Raw genomic sequence first — 17191 nt, 5'->3', positions numbered from 1 at the left:
CTCATTTCAAGTGATAAATCACATGGGCATCCCAACATGAGGGGAAAGTGTTGGGGGAAAAATAATCCAACTTGATCCATCATCATTTTAGAGAGGAAATCAAAATGCTTTAAGAACCACCCCACAAAGTATATGTGCTAAAAACAGAAAATCCTCAGTCTAGAAGGCTTTGTAAAAAATATTACATCCCAAGTAGTTCAAAGATTTGTGTTAGGATCATGAGTGCCCTTTGGAAAAGATTGTAAACCAAATCCTCTTGGCCTCAACTAACTTGATTAGAGCATGTGTAACCTTATGAAAAAATTTTTATCTTTCTATTTTGCATTGAACATGAAAGAGCAGCACATGGAACTTATATTAGCTTTTTTTAAAAAAAAAATTTAATGCTATGATGATAAGCCAGTAAAAGCTTTCTTTTATGTCAAGGTCAAAGAGTGCTCTGTCAAGCAGTAACCTTGATTTTGTGGTTCCTTTCAAACAGGGAATGCGGAGCAGGAACTTTTGTCAATTTTGCATCTTTGGAGAGGGATGGAAAACTTCCATACAACTGGTGAGCATTACCTTGGAACAAGCCTCTAGATAGCTTAACTATTCTGTGTGTGCTCCTAACTTTATTTTACTATCTTTTGAGGATAAACGGTTTTGTCTGATTCTCCTTTCACAATTTCGGTGATAGCTGACTTTCAAGGGCTAGATTTTCTTCCCTGAATGTATTAGTATATATAGGTTTACGATAGTTATGAAGCAGAGAAATGTCTTAATCTGCTGAGAAAACGAGTCATTGCTTCTGTTCAAAATCACATAGACATATACAGCCCCAGGCCCTCAGCTCTAACACTTACAGGTAAATAAGTATCAAAGCCAGTAAAGTCCCATAGGAAAAACCCGCCTATTTTTCCCCCATGCTTGAGTATTAAGGACCCTTATTTGGAGAATTAAGAAAGCATTGTCAGGAGATTAAATTGCTTGACATTATACCTTAACAATGATACATGAGAATTACCAGTCCTATCCACTGCAACGGATACCCAACAAAACGGCTAATGAAGTAACCGTTTAATATAAAGCCAGAACTGCTTACATGGTCAGGTTGGTTTCTTTTGCAAGCCACCATGCAAAGCACATTAACTTAAACGTATATATTTCATGTTAATCCTTGGCAAGTGATCTCTTTTTTCCCCTTGTTTTCCTAATTCCCTCAAATGGTGATCTTGAAGAAATAGATATCTGAGACTAGAAACTTTATGGAATCAATGAGGGAGGGAGGGCTTTAAATGGAATATAAATTCTGCTTAAGTGGAAAGTCTAGTTGACCTAGGATTCTTTTTAATAAGACAATATATTGTACTATTTTTTTTTAATTTTAGCCTGAATGGGATTTTGCTATTAAACTATAACTAATCCAACTGTGAAGAAAGAGAACCCATAAACCCTCAATGGTAAAAAAATTAGTACACATTTCTAGGTTTGTTCAAATATATTAACACCCTTGCCAAGATGAAGAGACTGATTCACTGATCCTTGTATCTTGTCTGGCTCACCTTTTCAAAAGGCCCAGTCACAAAGCAGGGGAAAACAGCCCATCAAGGAACTAATCCAATACTTGGGACTCAGGATGGCTATGTATTGACTAACTACACAGTCACGATTGATAGAATATGGGAGACCAACTATAGGAGAGCTAAAGCAAAAGAAAATTCACTTCAGGACCTTTCTAGAAAATCTAGAAAATTCTGCTCCTGCTCTTGGCAAAGGCAGTTTTGCCAGCCCCAGCACTTTCTGGATGACAGAGTAGATATCTCAGTGGGAATTTATAGTATCTAAAGTGACAAGGTAACAGCATTCCCCCCCTTGTCCCCCCAACTATCAGAATAGCCATAGGTGCAGCCACAGGACATTTTAAAATCTACATTAACGAATCTTCTATGTGACATGTGGTATTAATACCTGAAATTGGATACTCAAACCATGCTTTTTATTTTTTTTAATTTTTTAAAATTTATTTATGATAGTCACAGAGAGAGAGAGAGAGAGAGAGAGAGAGAGGCAGAGACATAGGCAAAGGGAGAAGCAGGCTCCATGCACCAGGAGCCTGACGTGGGATTCGATCCTGGGTCTCCAGGATCGCGCCCTGGGCCAAAGGCAGGCGCTAAACCGCTGCGCCACCCAGGGATCCCCAAACCATGCTTTTAAAATCAACAGACTGAACTAGAAGTAAAGAACAACAAAATAAGTTTGTTCCCACTCAGCTCAGTATTAGTCAGATTATGGACCAGGCAGTTTCATGAGCTACTTGTCTTGAACAAATGATACCTGAGCATCTTACCATAGCTCTGTTTTTAGGGTTATTTTTCTGCAATGGTGTATTAATTAAAACTAAAAATAATATAGAATGTCACACCTAAGAGTGAAATTTTATAAGAATGTGTCCCAGAGGCTTGAGGTCTTTACCAGAATCCGTACAGGCGCAAATTGACCGTTGGTTGATATTTCCTCACACAAGCTGCTGTTAGCATCAAATGATGTTATAATGGTTCCTTAAAATAGTTTAAGCGTGGAAAGGGTAATAATATCCAAGAATAAGACTGGAGATAACTAATGAGGCATTTAAGAGCCTCGTTTAACTGAATGTAAAATGTAATCACCTAATAGCAGACTAATTGACACAAAATAAGTTGAAAGAAATATATCTGATTACAATACGGATGCGTGTGAAGAAAACTGGTGCTGGCAATATGATAGCACTTAAACCCTCACGTTTCAATTTCACAGAATGGAATAATATTTAATTGTAATTAAGATGCTTGTCATTTTAATTGATCCCAGTAGGTAATTTACTGATATCTGTTCACAGTTTATGTTACTAACTCTTGCCACTTTTTCATCTTTACATCTGTTATATCTATTAATGCTCACAGGCGTAGGAGTATATTTGCTTTCTTAACCCTGCTACCCTCATGTCTTTGGACTGATTATCTTTTGGCATTTTATATTAATCCTTGGTAAGTGATTTTTTTTTTACTCTTTACCTAACACAAAGTCTATAAAGTTAGCTCTCCAGAAGTAAAACCAAAAGGAAAAATTCTTTTTAATTATTTGATGTGTTTGGGCAACATCTAAAATTATTTATCATGTATTGAAATGGATTACAGTAGTTAATGGTACCAAGATGCTAACTAACTATAATGTTTTTCCAATTAAAATTTTCTTCTTGGGTTGTTCTTGGCAAGCTTTTCTTGCACTTATTACTAGTCCTCTGTTTCTTCATTCAGTCAATGCATTGGCTTCTCATCTTTGTAAATGATGCTTCCTATTTTCCTTATCATCTCCATCCATTAGAGAGCTCCATGTTTCCAAAAAGGAAGAAATGCATTAAGGTAGAGAAGCCCATAATACTGTACTCTGTGTTTGGGGTCTTAGTGTTTTCATAGTAATGTTAATTCAATAAATATTGAACAACTGACTATTTGCAAGCCTCTTTGTATAATTATCTTACTTAATTGTCCCCACAACTCTACAGGAAGTATCATCAGCCCCATCTTAGAGACATAGAAATAGAGGTTTAATAAGACTATCTTAACAACATACTACTATATAGAAAATCCAAATTCTGACCCCAGGTATCTCTGAAACCTATTTTCTTCTGCAAAAAGCAGCTTCCTTTAAATTCTTATTTTCTTAACTTTTAAATCATTTTAATTATCAAATCTCAAAAAGTATCCTTTTCAGTTTGTTTAAAAGCTAATAACAATAATCTTGAAATCTGAGACTAACAAATCTAGGAGGACTATTTCCTTTCCTGAGGTGCAGGAAAAAAGGCAGTGGTTTCCTAACCAAAAACAAAAATCATTGTCCCGAGTATCCACAGTGTTTAGGTACTAAATTATGTACAGACGGATCCAGATATATGGACAACTTTAGAAGGACTCAGAAAAAAATCAATAAGAATAGTTCATGAACTGGAAAAATGACTCATGGGTGGGGAGAATGGGGGAAGAGTGAAAGATGAGACGCAATCTGTAGTTATTTATTCAAAAGAGAGTTGATCAAATGTTCTTTAGCTCCTCCAAGGACAGAATAAATATCTGTCAAAGTTAGGATTTAAAATTACAAAAAAGGACTTTCTCACAGTAGAGTTTGTTAATACCAGAATTTGTGGGGCTTTTTTTTTTTTTTTTTTTTTTTTTTTTTTTTTTTTTTTTAGAGAGAGAGACTAGAGGAAAACTGTTGCAATATGGGATGTGTTAAATAATGAAGTCAGAAATGGGTCCTGGATGATGAGGACCCATTTGCTGTTATTCGAAGTTGGTTTTAGTAACATTTTTGGGTATAAGGCTTCATCATAGTCAACACAATATTTAAAGCATTTGACATCAGACAGTACTCAGGAGTGAGTAGTGCATATAAATTCCGTCTTGACCTTCAAAATATGCATCACTTTTCATTCAACATCTACTAATCATTCTGAAGTAGTCTACCTATCATCAGAATACTTGTAGCCAATACCCTTCAAGTACTCACCACAGATTTCAAACAAAAGAAAGATGCATTTGGAATCATATTAATTTTGCTACTTAATTCTCTGACTTTCCCACAGTTTTGTTTTTAAGCTTCTATCAGGCCTGTGCTTTTTTAAATTTTTTTAATTTTCATTTATTTATGATAGTCACAGAGAGAGAGAGAGAGAGGCAGAGACACAGGCAGACGGAGAAGCAGGCTCCATGCACCGGGAGCCCGATGTGGGATTCGACCCCAGGTCTCCAGAATCGTGCCCTGGGCCAAAGGCAGGCGCTAAACCGCTGCGCCACCCAGGGTTCCCTAGACCTGTGCTTTTTTGCATGTCTTTCTTAATAGGTCCTCCTGATGAACACATCTTCAAATTCCAACAACCTTTTCAAGGTCTGCTATAGTACTGATCAAATAGCATGAGACCCAAGTTAGGGAGAAAAAAAAAAAAAAAAAACCTTCAGTAGTGTGTTTGTTTGGTTGGTTGTTGTTTGTTTAAAAAAAAAAAAAAAGACCTTCAGTCATTTTTAGAAGAATGGCCTTGAGACTATAAATGGTTATCTCCAGGTAAGAAGAGAAGGCAAAACATAGAGCGCCAGGCTGTCACTTTCAGTAAACCATACACTTATTAACCAATGAAAATAGACTGAACATAAACTCTTTTCAGCCTTCGGCTTGTGCTATGTCAGATATAAAAGAAGTAAAATATATGATCAGCTAGCCTGGTACTTACAAAGCCACCAGGATTCCTTACAGTTCACTGCTTTTCTCTTCATCTAGTAACTTGTGCATATTTCCACCTACTTTCACTTGCTAGATAGCCATTTTTAATCCTCCTCCAGCTGTGTTTGTCTTCCTATATCACCTAATCTGTTAGGAACCGCTAGAAAAAGCAGAGCCATCCGTCCTACCTTTTTCCTCATGCATGACCTGGTTCTTCTCTAAACTGCCAACTTCATGGGACTATATGTTCCTGTTAATTGTCAAATCCTCTTGAAGAGTGGTTTGTGTGGCAGTCAAGAGACTTTCTCTCTCATAGTGTTGCTCAAATCTCTTCCCAGGTGGTAGCAAAACCAAAACAGAGCACCAGTGCCTAAGTGGCTTAGTCTCAAGATGGTACTTTGCAAGGATTTCTGGCTACAGACATCTCAAATCATGTTTCCTAATTCAGAGAAAAGCATTTTATTCTGACTAGCACAACCTGGACTCATCGTTTCTACTCTTTTTATTAATGCCATAGTCACCTCATGCTCTCTTCAAGTATTTATATACTAGCTCTAAATCCTCAAAAGTTGTCATTTTTAAGCATGAAGCCACATTTAGTTCAAACTGCTCCTCTTTCCTCCTGGTTATTGCATATTTTATTCCGAAAATGACATAACTCTAAACACCTTTTTAAGCTTTGGGGATGATTTCTGATTAGCTCATGAAAGAGTAAGTAGTGCTTATGAAATTGGAGACATTTAAGGTATTTGAAGTTTGTGTTTCGGGGAGTTTGTTTGGTTGGTTTTAGTCATTGTAAATCCCATGTCTCTGCCATTGCCTCTTTTCATATTCCTCTTTGCAATGAATTCCAGTCTGGCCAGCTTTCCAAGATGTCATAACCATAAAGAACTTACACCTCTTAACTTCTTGAAGTCATTAGGATTTTGAACCTGACCTAGCTAATATAAGTAAAAGAGAAAATGTAAAGATCCACAAGATTGTGTATACATGTGCATTAACTGTATGTCTGACATGTGTTATCATTTATTCAAAAAATCTTTTGTGATGACAAGATGACACCCTAAACCTCACCTCATGTGTTCTCTGTAACATGCATACATACTAGCTCTTTTGTAATGCGCTGAAGTTAAAATGGCTGGCAAAACTTTAACTTACATAGTGAAAAGCGAATTGCCCCCCGCCCCCCGATTTTAGTCCTAGAATTTGCACAGTAATTGAAAATGTAGGGAAGCTCCAGCAGCGTTGCTGTGCAGTCTCATAATTCAGTCCTGTCTTTGTCCCACCCCCTGAGGGTATGAGAACCCTATGGAACCTTTGGAAATTCTGCAGAATCTAAGCAGAACATGAAGGCTGTACCCACGTCATGAAGACATGCACTTAAACATACCCTCATGGCCATAAGTCATTCAAAACATGTGGTAGAATTTTTACATTCTATGGAAAGTTCATTCAATCAATGAATGAGACTGAAAGAAAAATAAGTGCCTGTCTTCCAGGATTCAGGTTTCTACACAGCTGTTGAATAGTAGCAGTTAAATATTTCAGTGCTGAATTTATTCAGTGTCACTCTCCCACATACATTTGTTTCTTTCCAGTTTCCCTTAGAGTGTATTTGGATAGGAAAGGTTTGTTTTGGTTTTTTTTTTTTCCCCACTCCCAATCACAAAATATGTTGGCAGCCTCCTGATTTCACCAAACTGTTAGTTCTCTCAGCTAACATTCCTCTGTCATAAAGCACCGAAGTCATTAGCTCCCACTATACAAAGTGAATGTGGCATTTCTAAAGTCTACCTTACTCCCATAAGAGCTGAGTAAAAATTCAAAAGGTGTTCTTTAAGGTTCCTAAATGCCTAGATGATACAGCTCTTTCCAACATTACAGTGGTGTTTTGAGAGGATGAGGGTGAGGCAAAGTAAAAACTGGAATGTCTATTCCTTCTCAACCCCAAATATGGATGACAGAGGATGAGGGAGAAAAAAATAAGATGGGAGCTATTAAATGCTTTGTCGTCACTCAGAAGTGGGGAGAGATAAAAACTACCTAAAACCAGGAAGTGAAAACCAGAAACACCACTTGTCTGAATGGATATTTCCCTATGTTCTCTGCCCTCATTACTTCCTGTCCATCCATCAGTTCCAGTTTCCAAATCTAGTACCAAACTCCTCATTAACTAAAACTGGGGGCAACATGGCAAAGATGCTTTGTTTCAACCTGATTAAATAAACATTTATTGAGCACTACTATGTGTCCTATTAACTGCACTCAGCTCTGGGTTGGGGGGGTGGGCAGTGAAGGACTGACTAGCACGAGCACATATGCAACCAACAGGCACTGGGAGAAATACTCCATGAATAAAGTGTTACGAGAGCACAGAGGAAGCAGTGCTTCATTCTGTTAAAGCCTTTCTAGAAATGAAGGTACCTGAACATTCATAGTTTTTTTTTAATTTTTTAAAAGATTGTATTTATTTATTTAGAGAGAGAGAGTGAGCATGAGCAGAGGAAGGGGCAGAGAGAGAGAGAGACTCTCAAGCAGACTGCACTGAGCTTGAAGCCCAGTTCTGGCGTTGATCTTACGACTCAGATCATGACCTGAGCTGAAATCAAGAATATCAAGAATCAAGAATCGGGCACATTAACCGACAGAGCCACCCAGGCTCCCCCACAATTTTCAATATAAATAAATGCTCTGGCACATGAGCACACTCAGATCACACTGGTTATTTACTATAGGTTGTTTATTTTCTGAAAGTTTGAGTGCTTCCATCCAATATTTAAAGACCTTGGAAAACTTAATAATAATTGTCACATAATAATATCAATATTTATCATTTATATAAGACAATAAAAATACAGTAATGAAGTGTTTCAGCAGATACCATATTCTCATTCACTAACTTAGGTCAGTTACCTTACATGTTGGTTGAAAATAATTACCCTAAATATCCCCTAACAATGTAATTAATTGAAGCATACATTAGCATTACATGTGTCTGACTTACAGAGTAGTGATGAATATAGAGCTAATAAGTAATAGGTACAGTTCTTCAGATAACTTAAAATAGGTCAAAATTGAATAAGAAAAATGCCATAGTAGAATTCTATAAGATTCCTGCCTGGGCTTCTGGGTGGCATAGTTAAGCATCCAACTCTTGGTTTTGGCTCAGGTGGTGATCTCAGGATCGTGAGATTGAGCCCCACATCAGCCTCTGCTCAGCACAGAGTCTGCTTGAGATTTTTCTCTTCTTCTCCCTTCGTCCCTCCTAATTGTGCACTCGCTCTCTCTCAAAATAAATAAATAGATCTGTAAAAAAAAAAAAAAAAAGGAAAAATGATACATGCCAACGCTGATAGGACAAACTTACATTCCCAGGAAAAATGGCCAAAAGGTTCTTTTAGTCTTTGACAACCATCATGTCCACCCTCCCAGACATTAGTTCTCTCTTTTATTCCCCAATTCTTTCCTTCTTGCATTTAGATCCTAGAGTTTTCAGGCAATAGGCGCTTCTAGATATTTATAAAACACTTCAGCAATTTAACCACTAGTTGTAAGAGATTATATTTCTAGAATTCAGTATTTGGCAAATCTGAGACATAAAGTGTAAGTATGTTCCTGTAATCTAATAGAGTTTTTTAAAAGTGAATCTGAAATCATTATCTTCTCATTTAAGGAAAAGTAAACACATCGGAGATATGTTTAATGAAAATTAAATAAAATTGAGGTACCTGATGTAATGATTTGAAGTTCTCCAAGTTTAGTAATGATGTCAATCAATTCTTTTGCCCAGATAAACCTTTCTTTTTCTTTTTCTTTTTTTTTTTTTTAATTCTCAGGAGTAAAAATGGTTTAAAGAAGAGGAAACTGACTAAGTAAGTTTTTTTTTATTATTGAGATATAACTGACATACTACATTGTTTAAATCTAAAGTGTGCAATGTGTTGATTCCATACACTGATGTAATACAGTGTGATTCCCACCATAGCATTTAGCCAACACCCCAATCATGTCACATTAATTATTGTTTCATTTTGTGGTGAAAAATTTAAGATTAATCTTAGAAACTTTGAAGTATATAACACAGCAAGTTTTTATTATTTCTTTTAAAATATTTGATTTTAAGAAGTTCTTCATAAGATCTTAACTTTGCAAATTAAAATGCCTATCTTCTGTGTCTCTCATGAATAAATAAATAAAATCTTTTTAAAAAATTTAAAAATAAAATGCCTGTCTTCAAATAGAAGGGATGTTCAAGAAAGAGGCAAATGTAGGGGTGCCTGGCTGGCTCTGTCAAAGGAGCATGCGACTCTTGATGCCAGGGTCATGAGTTCAAGTCCCATTTTGGGTGTAAAGATTACTTAAATAAATAAAACTTTTTTTAAAAAGAAGCAAATGTATATTACAATAGCTAGACTATTATGTGTTGGCATGGATACACATATGGACGGCAGTGACCACTCAGAAAGTGTATCACAGAGAACAAGTCAGGAGTAAGGAAAATTGCCATCATATGAAAACTGAGAAAGAAGGCATTGTTAGGAGTTATAAAAAGTCTTGTAAAAAGAGGTCTGTCGTTCTAAATCTACAAAAATATCTAATAGCTACATCAAAGTTGTACAAAAACCTTTGCTATTTTATACTTTGAAATGCTGTGCTTGGTGCAGGGAAAGACTTTTACTCTATTTGATATTATAATAAGTACTTTGAGAAGTGCTGTCTCAGGAAATCTCTATAATAAATAGAAAAGAATAATTACTGTAGCTAGCCTATAGTTTCGCTTATCTACCGAACTGCGAAGTCATAAGAATTAAGATTCTGATGGGCGAAAATTACCCATCAGTTGATTTCAAAAGCCTAATTAGACTGTCACCTCCAGACATATAAAGAGTAGAGCATTTCCATACATAGAGTTCATCCTTGATACTTGCCAAGGATAAAATGTTGGTGAATTAATAGGAGGCGAATAAGAGTTCCAGCCAAATCTGTGGCATTCGTGCTAACGGAGGGCCTAATGCCCAAAAAATGTTGATGCAGAATATTTCTCTTTTTTTTTTGTAAGATTTGTTATTTATTTATTTATCAGAGACACAGGCAGAGGGGGAAGCAGGCTCCCCACGAGGAGCCCGATGCAGGACCCGATCCCCAGACTGGGATCACGCCCTGAGCCAAAGGCAGACGTTCAACCCTTGAGCCACCCAGGAGTCCCAGAATATTTCTGTTTAGCCTTGATGGGCATACAGATATTTTTCTCGGCACATACAGATAGCAATTTTTTTTTCCTAAATCTATTTCAAATCAGTCTGTGTTCCATTGACATGCATCATCTGATGGGGGAGAGATAAAGGCCATTAAACCAGAAGAGAGGTCCTGTCACCTGGGAAGAATGATCTGACAGCAACAGAAAGATTTTGTGGCCCCCAAATCGTGGTTGCATTGTTGGGTGAGGCAGAGAGGCATAGACTGGAGCACGTAGACAACCGGCTCTGTAGCCCAAGAGGGGAGACTTCTCTTGGACTTCCTCCTCTCCAGGCCTGGCAGAGAGGAGAAGGAGCAGGAGAAGCAGGACATGGACAGACGTCTGGGTAGAGCATAGGAATGGGAGAGCCTGTGCCCAAGCCACAGTGTCATGTCACGTCACGTCAAACCAGCTTCCTCCTTCCTTCTTCTCATCTTCTTTCTGATCCTCCCTCCTTCTCTAAGAGCCAGTTCTTGAGGGGCTTCCCCCTACACATTTCCATTTGCTTCTTTCTCTTTACCCTTTCTCTTTCCTTCCCGAAGCCACCCTCCTGCCCCCCACCCCCTGCACCATATCTCCATGGCTCTTCTTTCCTATCTGTACCCATCTTCATTTCACCCCTCTTTTGCTCCACCTTCTCTTCTCCCTCTTCCACCTGAACCTTGGTCCTCTTGACCTCTGTTCCCTCCCAGTTTGCTTTTGCTCCTCCTCACCATCCCCCTCCTCTCCCTGACAACAGCCAGAGAGTGCAGGTGCAGGTCTCATGGGGGTTCATTCTAGGATAGGAGCCCCCATGTTTAGCCTTTCTTTTAGAAGGATAGCAAGTTTGAAGGGGGAACAGCTTTTTTTTTTTTAAGATTTTATTTATTTATTCATGAGAGACAGAGAGAGAGGCAGAGACACAGGCAGAGGGAGAAGCAGGCTCCATGCAGGGAGCCCGATGTGGGACTCGATCCCGGGACTCCAGGATCACGCCCTGGGCCGAAGGCAGGCGCTAAACCACTGAGCCACCCAGGCAACCCCGGGGGGAACACCTTTTAACCAGAAGTCGTTCTCCCTGTGTGCTAGTCAGCGTTCTACGGCTGAGTCGCCACATGATCTCGGACTATTCACTTGACTGTCTTAGCTTTGGCCGTCTCACCTGAAGCATGGAGCTAATGTTGCCCATGTCTACCTCGGGGAGCAACCGTGCAATATAACATTTGCAAATATGTATGCACTGTGGTGTGTTGACACAAGACATCAATGCTATTAAGTAAAACCATTAGGGTTTAATTATAACTCTGGGAGGCGTAATACCCTTTAAAATGTCCCAAAATCTTACCATAATCAGTGAGATTGGCTAATGAACAACTTTAAACAATGACTATTAAGTACTATGCATTTGCTAATAGGACATCAGATCACAGGTAGAGGATATAAACTGAGTAATTTGCAACAAGACTAGGGAAAAGGCCAGCTGTGTGGATCCTGCCAAGGTGGAAGGGCTTGAATTAGATGACAGGGTACAGCATCCTGCAGAAGCTGAGGGAACACATTGGTATAGGAGGCTCTGGGAAGGATAGGCAGCTACAGAAAACTATAGGAAATAAAATATACCTCTTATTCACAAAAAGGAGGGAAGAGATAAGAACTTTGGCTATAGATACAGAAACATAAGCTCAGATGTGTTACCTGATTGTACCTTTGAACCATTTTGATACTTTTATAGATACACAAGCCTCTAAACATGGCTCTCTAAGAGGGAGGCCCTAGGAACTCTCTAGATATGTGCTTCATCGCACTGACTCTGCCTCTGCTCTGAAGAGACAGTGTAGCTAGCAATACAGTGCCCTATAGTTGCAAAACGGTTTAAACTTATAAGATTCTTGGGCATCCCGGGTGGCTCAGCGGTTTAGTGCTGTCTTCAGCCCAGGGTGTGATCCTGGAGACCTGGGATCGAGTGCCACATCGGGCTCCCTGCATGGAGCCTGCTTCTCCCTCTGCCTGTGTCTCTGCCTCTCTCTCTCTGTTTGTGTCTCTCGTGGATAAATAAATAAAATCTTTTTAAAAAAATAATAAACTTAAAAGGTTCTTTAACATACTGTGTGTCAACCTTGTAAGGTAAGTATGACCATAGTATTTTATAGATGCAAATGTTGAATCTCACAAGAGTTAGGTAAGTTTTCCACGATCATAGAGTAAGTAAAGTAAAACCATGTCTCAAACAGTTCTTCAGATGCCAATCCTTTGTTCTATCCCATAAATCAGTTTTCTAGAGACAATATGCATACATGTATATATGTAATATGTTATTGCTAGCATAAGAGCTGATTGAAAATCTAGAGATCTCTCCCATGTCAAGGAATGTAATATATAAGGCTCTCTCTTTAATCCCAACATCTTAGGGACTGGTAACTTAAACACACCAAAGCAAGATGAGTGCTTAACCTTGGAGAAGTAAAGTTTCTTTTTTCTCCAAGAAAATCGTTCATGTTCAAAAAGTGTGGCATGAAACAGTCAAAATATCTGTCAGCCAGATTTTTAAAACATACATTTTTTGTGTGTGTTTGATAAAGCCCAGTTCAACTGGATGACTTTGATGCCTACATCAAGGACATGGCCAAAGACTCTGACTATAAATTTTCTCTTCAATTTGAGGTGAGTGGACCAAGTATTCCCTACTTTCTATGGTAGATGAGGCATGGGACTTGGCAGATGGGCACTGGTGTCATTTCTCTGTTCACTGGGCTGTACTTGTCATCTGGTTCATGATGGTAATTGCACTAAGGGTGTCTCACCTGCTGGTTCAGACTGAGGACATCAACCCTTTGCAGGTCAGGGCTAGGGTGACACCGTGGGAGGAAAGGAGAACAGATGTGGGTAGCAGGGTGAACAAACACAGTTATAGGAGAAACCATCACTGAACATCAGTGCAATTGAGTGTGCAGAGGAAAGCAAGGCAGGGATTTAGGTGTGAAAGAGAATTTCATTTTCAGGGAATTTTTATTGTGTCTCTTATGTCACATAGGCCACAGTAAGGGTAGGTGGTGGTTGAAATGGGCTCCCTTTGTCTTCTGGGCACAGAAGAGCCTGGGCGGGCTGGGAAGGGGGTGGGGGTCCTTTTATAGCTGTCGGACTCCTGGTGTTCTGCTTCATATTTCTTTGTGAGGTCTCCTTTACTTTTCTTGGGGAAACTGGGAAGAGACCTACACATGATTAATGTGCAAGAAGGAAAAAAATGGCAACACCCCCTTTCTCTGAAGCACGCGTATTCTTTGGGTCCAAGACCACGTTTCAGAGTAGGTAGAAATGAGTCAGCCTTGGATCTCAGCAGTGTGAGGACTATAACTGGTCCTCAGGTGTTCTTCCCATATATTTCACAGCTCAGGACAGTCTGAGTGGCCTCATCCTTCAGGGTCCTACAGCAAGGCTCAGGTGGTCTGTGATTTAAGGAAACCCGGGAAAAGAAAAGATAAGGTGATAAATTTGGAAATGTTTTCTTAAATGTGTTTTGTGTGAAATGTCAGGTTGTTGAATGTAGCTGCTTTCCCCTCATTATACATATTCATTTCTTCTTTCCTCTCATCAGCTGATAGTCCCTCATATCTTAGGTCTGCAAGAAGCAGCAGAAGTCCTGGTGTGTATGTACTAAGAGGGAATTTAAGGATGAGAAGAGCTTTACACATAACCAAATACAAAGCCCCCTAACTACCATCCATGCCATCAGAAATTCAACAGAGAGCCTGGCTCAGTTATCCACTGCACACAAGTGTGCAAGAAGTTGTAGATGCTACACCAAATGCTATAGCTCAACTTTGGTATGAATTAGAGATCTATGGTAAGGATGGCATTTCAGGGAAGAAAAAAAAAGAGGCTTTCTATAAGAACACATATGTCAAAACTCAGGAAAAAAAATAAATGTCTGGATAATTCTGATAATGGTGAGGAAAATTATGATGGGTATACACTTTCAAATTCATTGAAGCCTCCAGCTCTTAATTCCTACAAGATTCGTGTTACCTTGGCGACACAGCTAGCATCTATGCCCTCCCTGGGAGAATTAGGAGTACCTCTCAGTTTATGCCATCAAACCTCAGTGTAATTATTACTCTGCTTCTGAAGTGCATCATTATAAAGAAAATTCAATGAGCCATCTTTTGGTAAAAAGAAAAGATGATTTTAGTTGTGAATGACACGCCATTCAAACTAGTTTAGATCAAAGAAAGGGAATTTGTTCAAAGGATGCTGAGATATCTAATCAAAGGAATCATATAACCAGAGCTAAACCAGAGGGAGGAAAGGGAGCAGTTCAGTCTTGGGAATGACTGGAACCAGAAGCCACACCTTGCACAGACTCCTTCTCCCTCCCCCCCCCCCCCCCACTGTCTTGGCTCTTTCTCTGCAAACCAACTTTTTTCGCACAGTGGAAAACACAGCCACCCACAACCCTTGAGTATCACATCGTATAGTTTCCACAGTTTCCAAAGGGAACTGTTGATTCTCCTTCTTATTCAGAACAGGAAGCTTACTAGAACCACTTAGCTAAACCAAAGGAGAGCATTATTCCCAGGAAAAGAAAGGGCACTGGAGAACCAAACAATTAGTGATCAGATCTTAGCTTCAGATGCTTCAAAAATGTGAAAAGTAGAATAATAAATTTTATGTGCTAAATGTTTAATTTATAATATGCTGAGAGCTTTTATCCATTCAATGTATAAATGAACACATTCAGGCTTATTCCATAAGAATTATAAAGGAGGTAGGAATGTACTAAAGTGGGAATCCAAAACCTTTTGTCCTCACTACCATTTTGCCATTACTTGATATTGAAAAAAAGCCATAATTCCTCATCACCCCAATTTGTTGATCCATTAAATGAGTAGGCCAAACTAAATCAATGGTTCCCAACTGGGCCAGTACCAAGTAGTCCCCTAGGGTGAGTTTGGGGGGGTGTGAGGAGCATATTTGGTTCTCACAATGACTTAGGAAGAAACTACTCATGGTATTCCATAGAGAAAGGGACAGGGATGATGAATGTTCTGCTATGAGTGGGAGTCCCGCACAATAAAGAATTGACCCAGGCCAGTAGTATTCCATTGAAAGATACTGGACTAAATCTGGGACAAGGGTACATCCAAGCTTTCTGACTCACGTGTATTAGAATTCTCCAGAGAATCAGACCAATAGGAAATATATACATATAAACTCTAATACAATATAATATAGTAATATAATTCATCCATAAGTTCATTACATTATGTAATTACACAACTTTATAATTCTTATATAATTCTTATGTATATCCTATATATGATCATATAATAGAAGAAATATATATAGAAAGAGACAGACTTATTTTAAGAAACTGGCTCACACCATTGTGGGAGCTAGCAAGTTTGAAATCTGCAGGGCAGGCAGTGAACCGAGGGAAGAATTGAAGTTGCTGCTCAATCCAAAGCAGTCTGGAAGCAGAATTTCCCCCTCCTCAGGGCACTTCAATCTTTTCTCTTAGGGTCTTCAACTGATGGATGAGGCCCACCCATAGTTATGGAGAGTAATCTGCTTTCTCAAAGCCTACTAATTTAAATGTTAATCACATCCCAAAAAAAGACCAAGCACTATATAGCCTAAGCAAGTTGACACATAGAATTAACCATCACACCATAATTTAAAGGAGTGTTTAGTATTATTATTTATTCCAAAGTTTTTTTTTTCATATATCTTTGTTCTTAGAACATTGTTGATCATACATGTAATTTATCTGGTGCCAGAGATACTGCATCTCTGCTCTAGTGAGAAAATTCAAATGATTCTCCAGAAGTCTGCCTTAAATCACAGGCTCAGGCTCGGGCTCAGGCTCAGGCTCAGGCTGTATTTTTTGAGCTAACATTTGCCAGAGCAGTGACTCATTGATCTAACTCACTTCCTTTTTCAACCATCAGCCTTCAGGCACTGCCAGCCTCCAGCCCAACCTGCCTCCACCACCCCCATTTGGTGGTTCCATGTCAGGGCTCCTCATCTGTTTTCTTTTCTTTTTTTTTTTTTAATTTTTATTTATTTATGATAGTCACACACACACACACACACACACACACACACACACAGAGAGACAGAGAGGCAGAGACACAGGCAGAGGGAGAAGCAGGCTCCATGCACCGGGAGCCCGACGTGGGATTCGATTCCGGGTCTCCAGGATCACGCCCTGGGCCAAAGGCAGGCGCTAAACCACTGCGCCACCCAGAGGTCCCTCCTCATCTGTTTTCAAAGACTCATACCCATACCTGATTTTAGGATGCATGTCAGATCTTTCACGTGGCAGCCCTCATGTTTTCCTGAAATTGATAATTAATCAAAACTTCTGGGGAGAAAAAGGTCCCCTGCTCTAATAGGAACCCAAGAGAGTATCAATTAAGGTGGCTGAATCAGCTGATCCAGCTAACTTCAGTAGCTGAACAGTTATTCGTTCTGTTTGTATGAATGCTTAATATTTGTATTCATTTTGATACTGACATTGAAAGATCCCACTCATCCTGAGAAATTACATCATTTGTAAGCATTATGCAAATTGAAACTAATGTCTGGATTTACATCTATTACCAATACAGCTATAAGTCATACAAGAAGCAATATGACTTGCTAATTTGCACTCACTAAATACATTCCTTATTCACCCAGCATTTGATTTTGGATCTGCTGGAAAGATTGATTATCCTGATGAAAATGTGCATCTTTCCTTAAGGAGGT

General features: G+C 38.9%; 1 protein-coding gene across 3 annotated transcripts in view; it reads left to right on the top strand.

Annotated features, from left to right (window-relative positions):
* PTPRO (protein tyrosine phosphatase receptor type O) overlaps positions 1-17191 on the top strand; it is a 239564-nt gene that overhangs the window by 199064 nt on the left and 23309 nt on the right. For 2 of the 3 annotated variants that reach the window (XM_072798868.1, XM_072798870.1), the window contains exons 16-19: positions 482-550; positions 2919-3002; positions 9066-9101; positions 13024-13105. In XM_072798868.1, the coding sequence (XP_072654969.1) occupies positions 482-550; positions 2919-3002; positions 9066-9101; positions 13024-13105 (271 nt within the window). The remainder of the gene's footprint in view (positions 1-481; positions 551-2918; positions 3003-9065; positions 9102-13023; positions 13106-17191) is intronic. The other variant, XM_072798871.1, reaches the window with a different exon arrangement.

This window comes from Canis lupus, chromosome 25, assembly GCF_048164855.1.
Source record: "Canis lupus baileyi chromosome 25, mCanLup2.hap1, whole genome shotgun sequence".
In the NCBI taxonomy this organism is placed as follows: Eukaryota; Metazoa; Chordata; class Mammalia; order Carnivora; family Canidae; genus Canis; species Canis lupus.
This window is presented reverse-complemented; position numbering and strand designations above follow the sequence as displayed.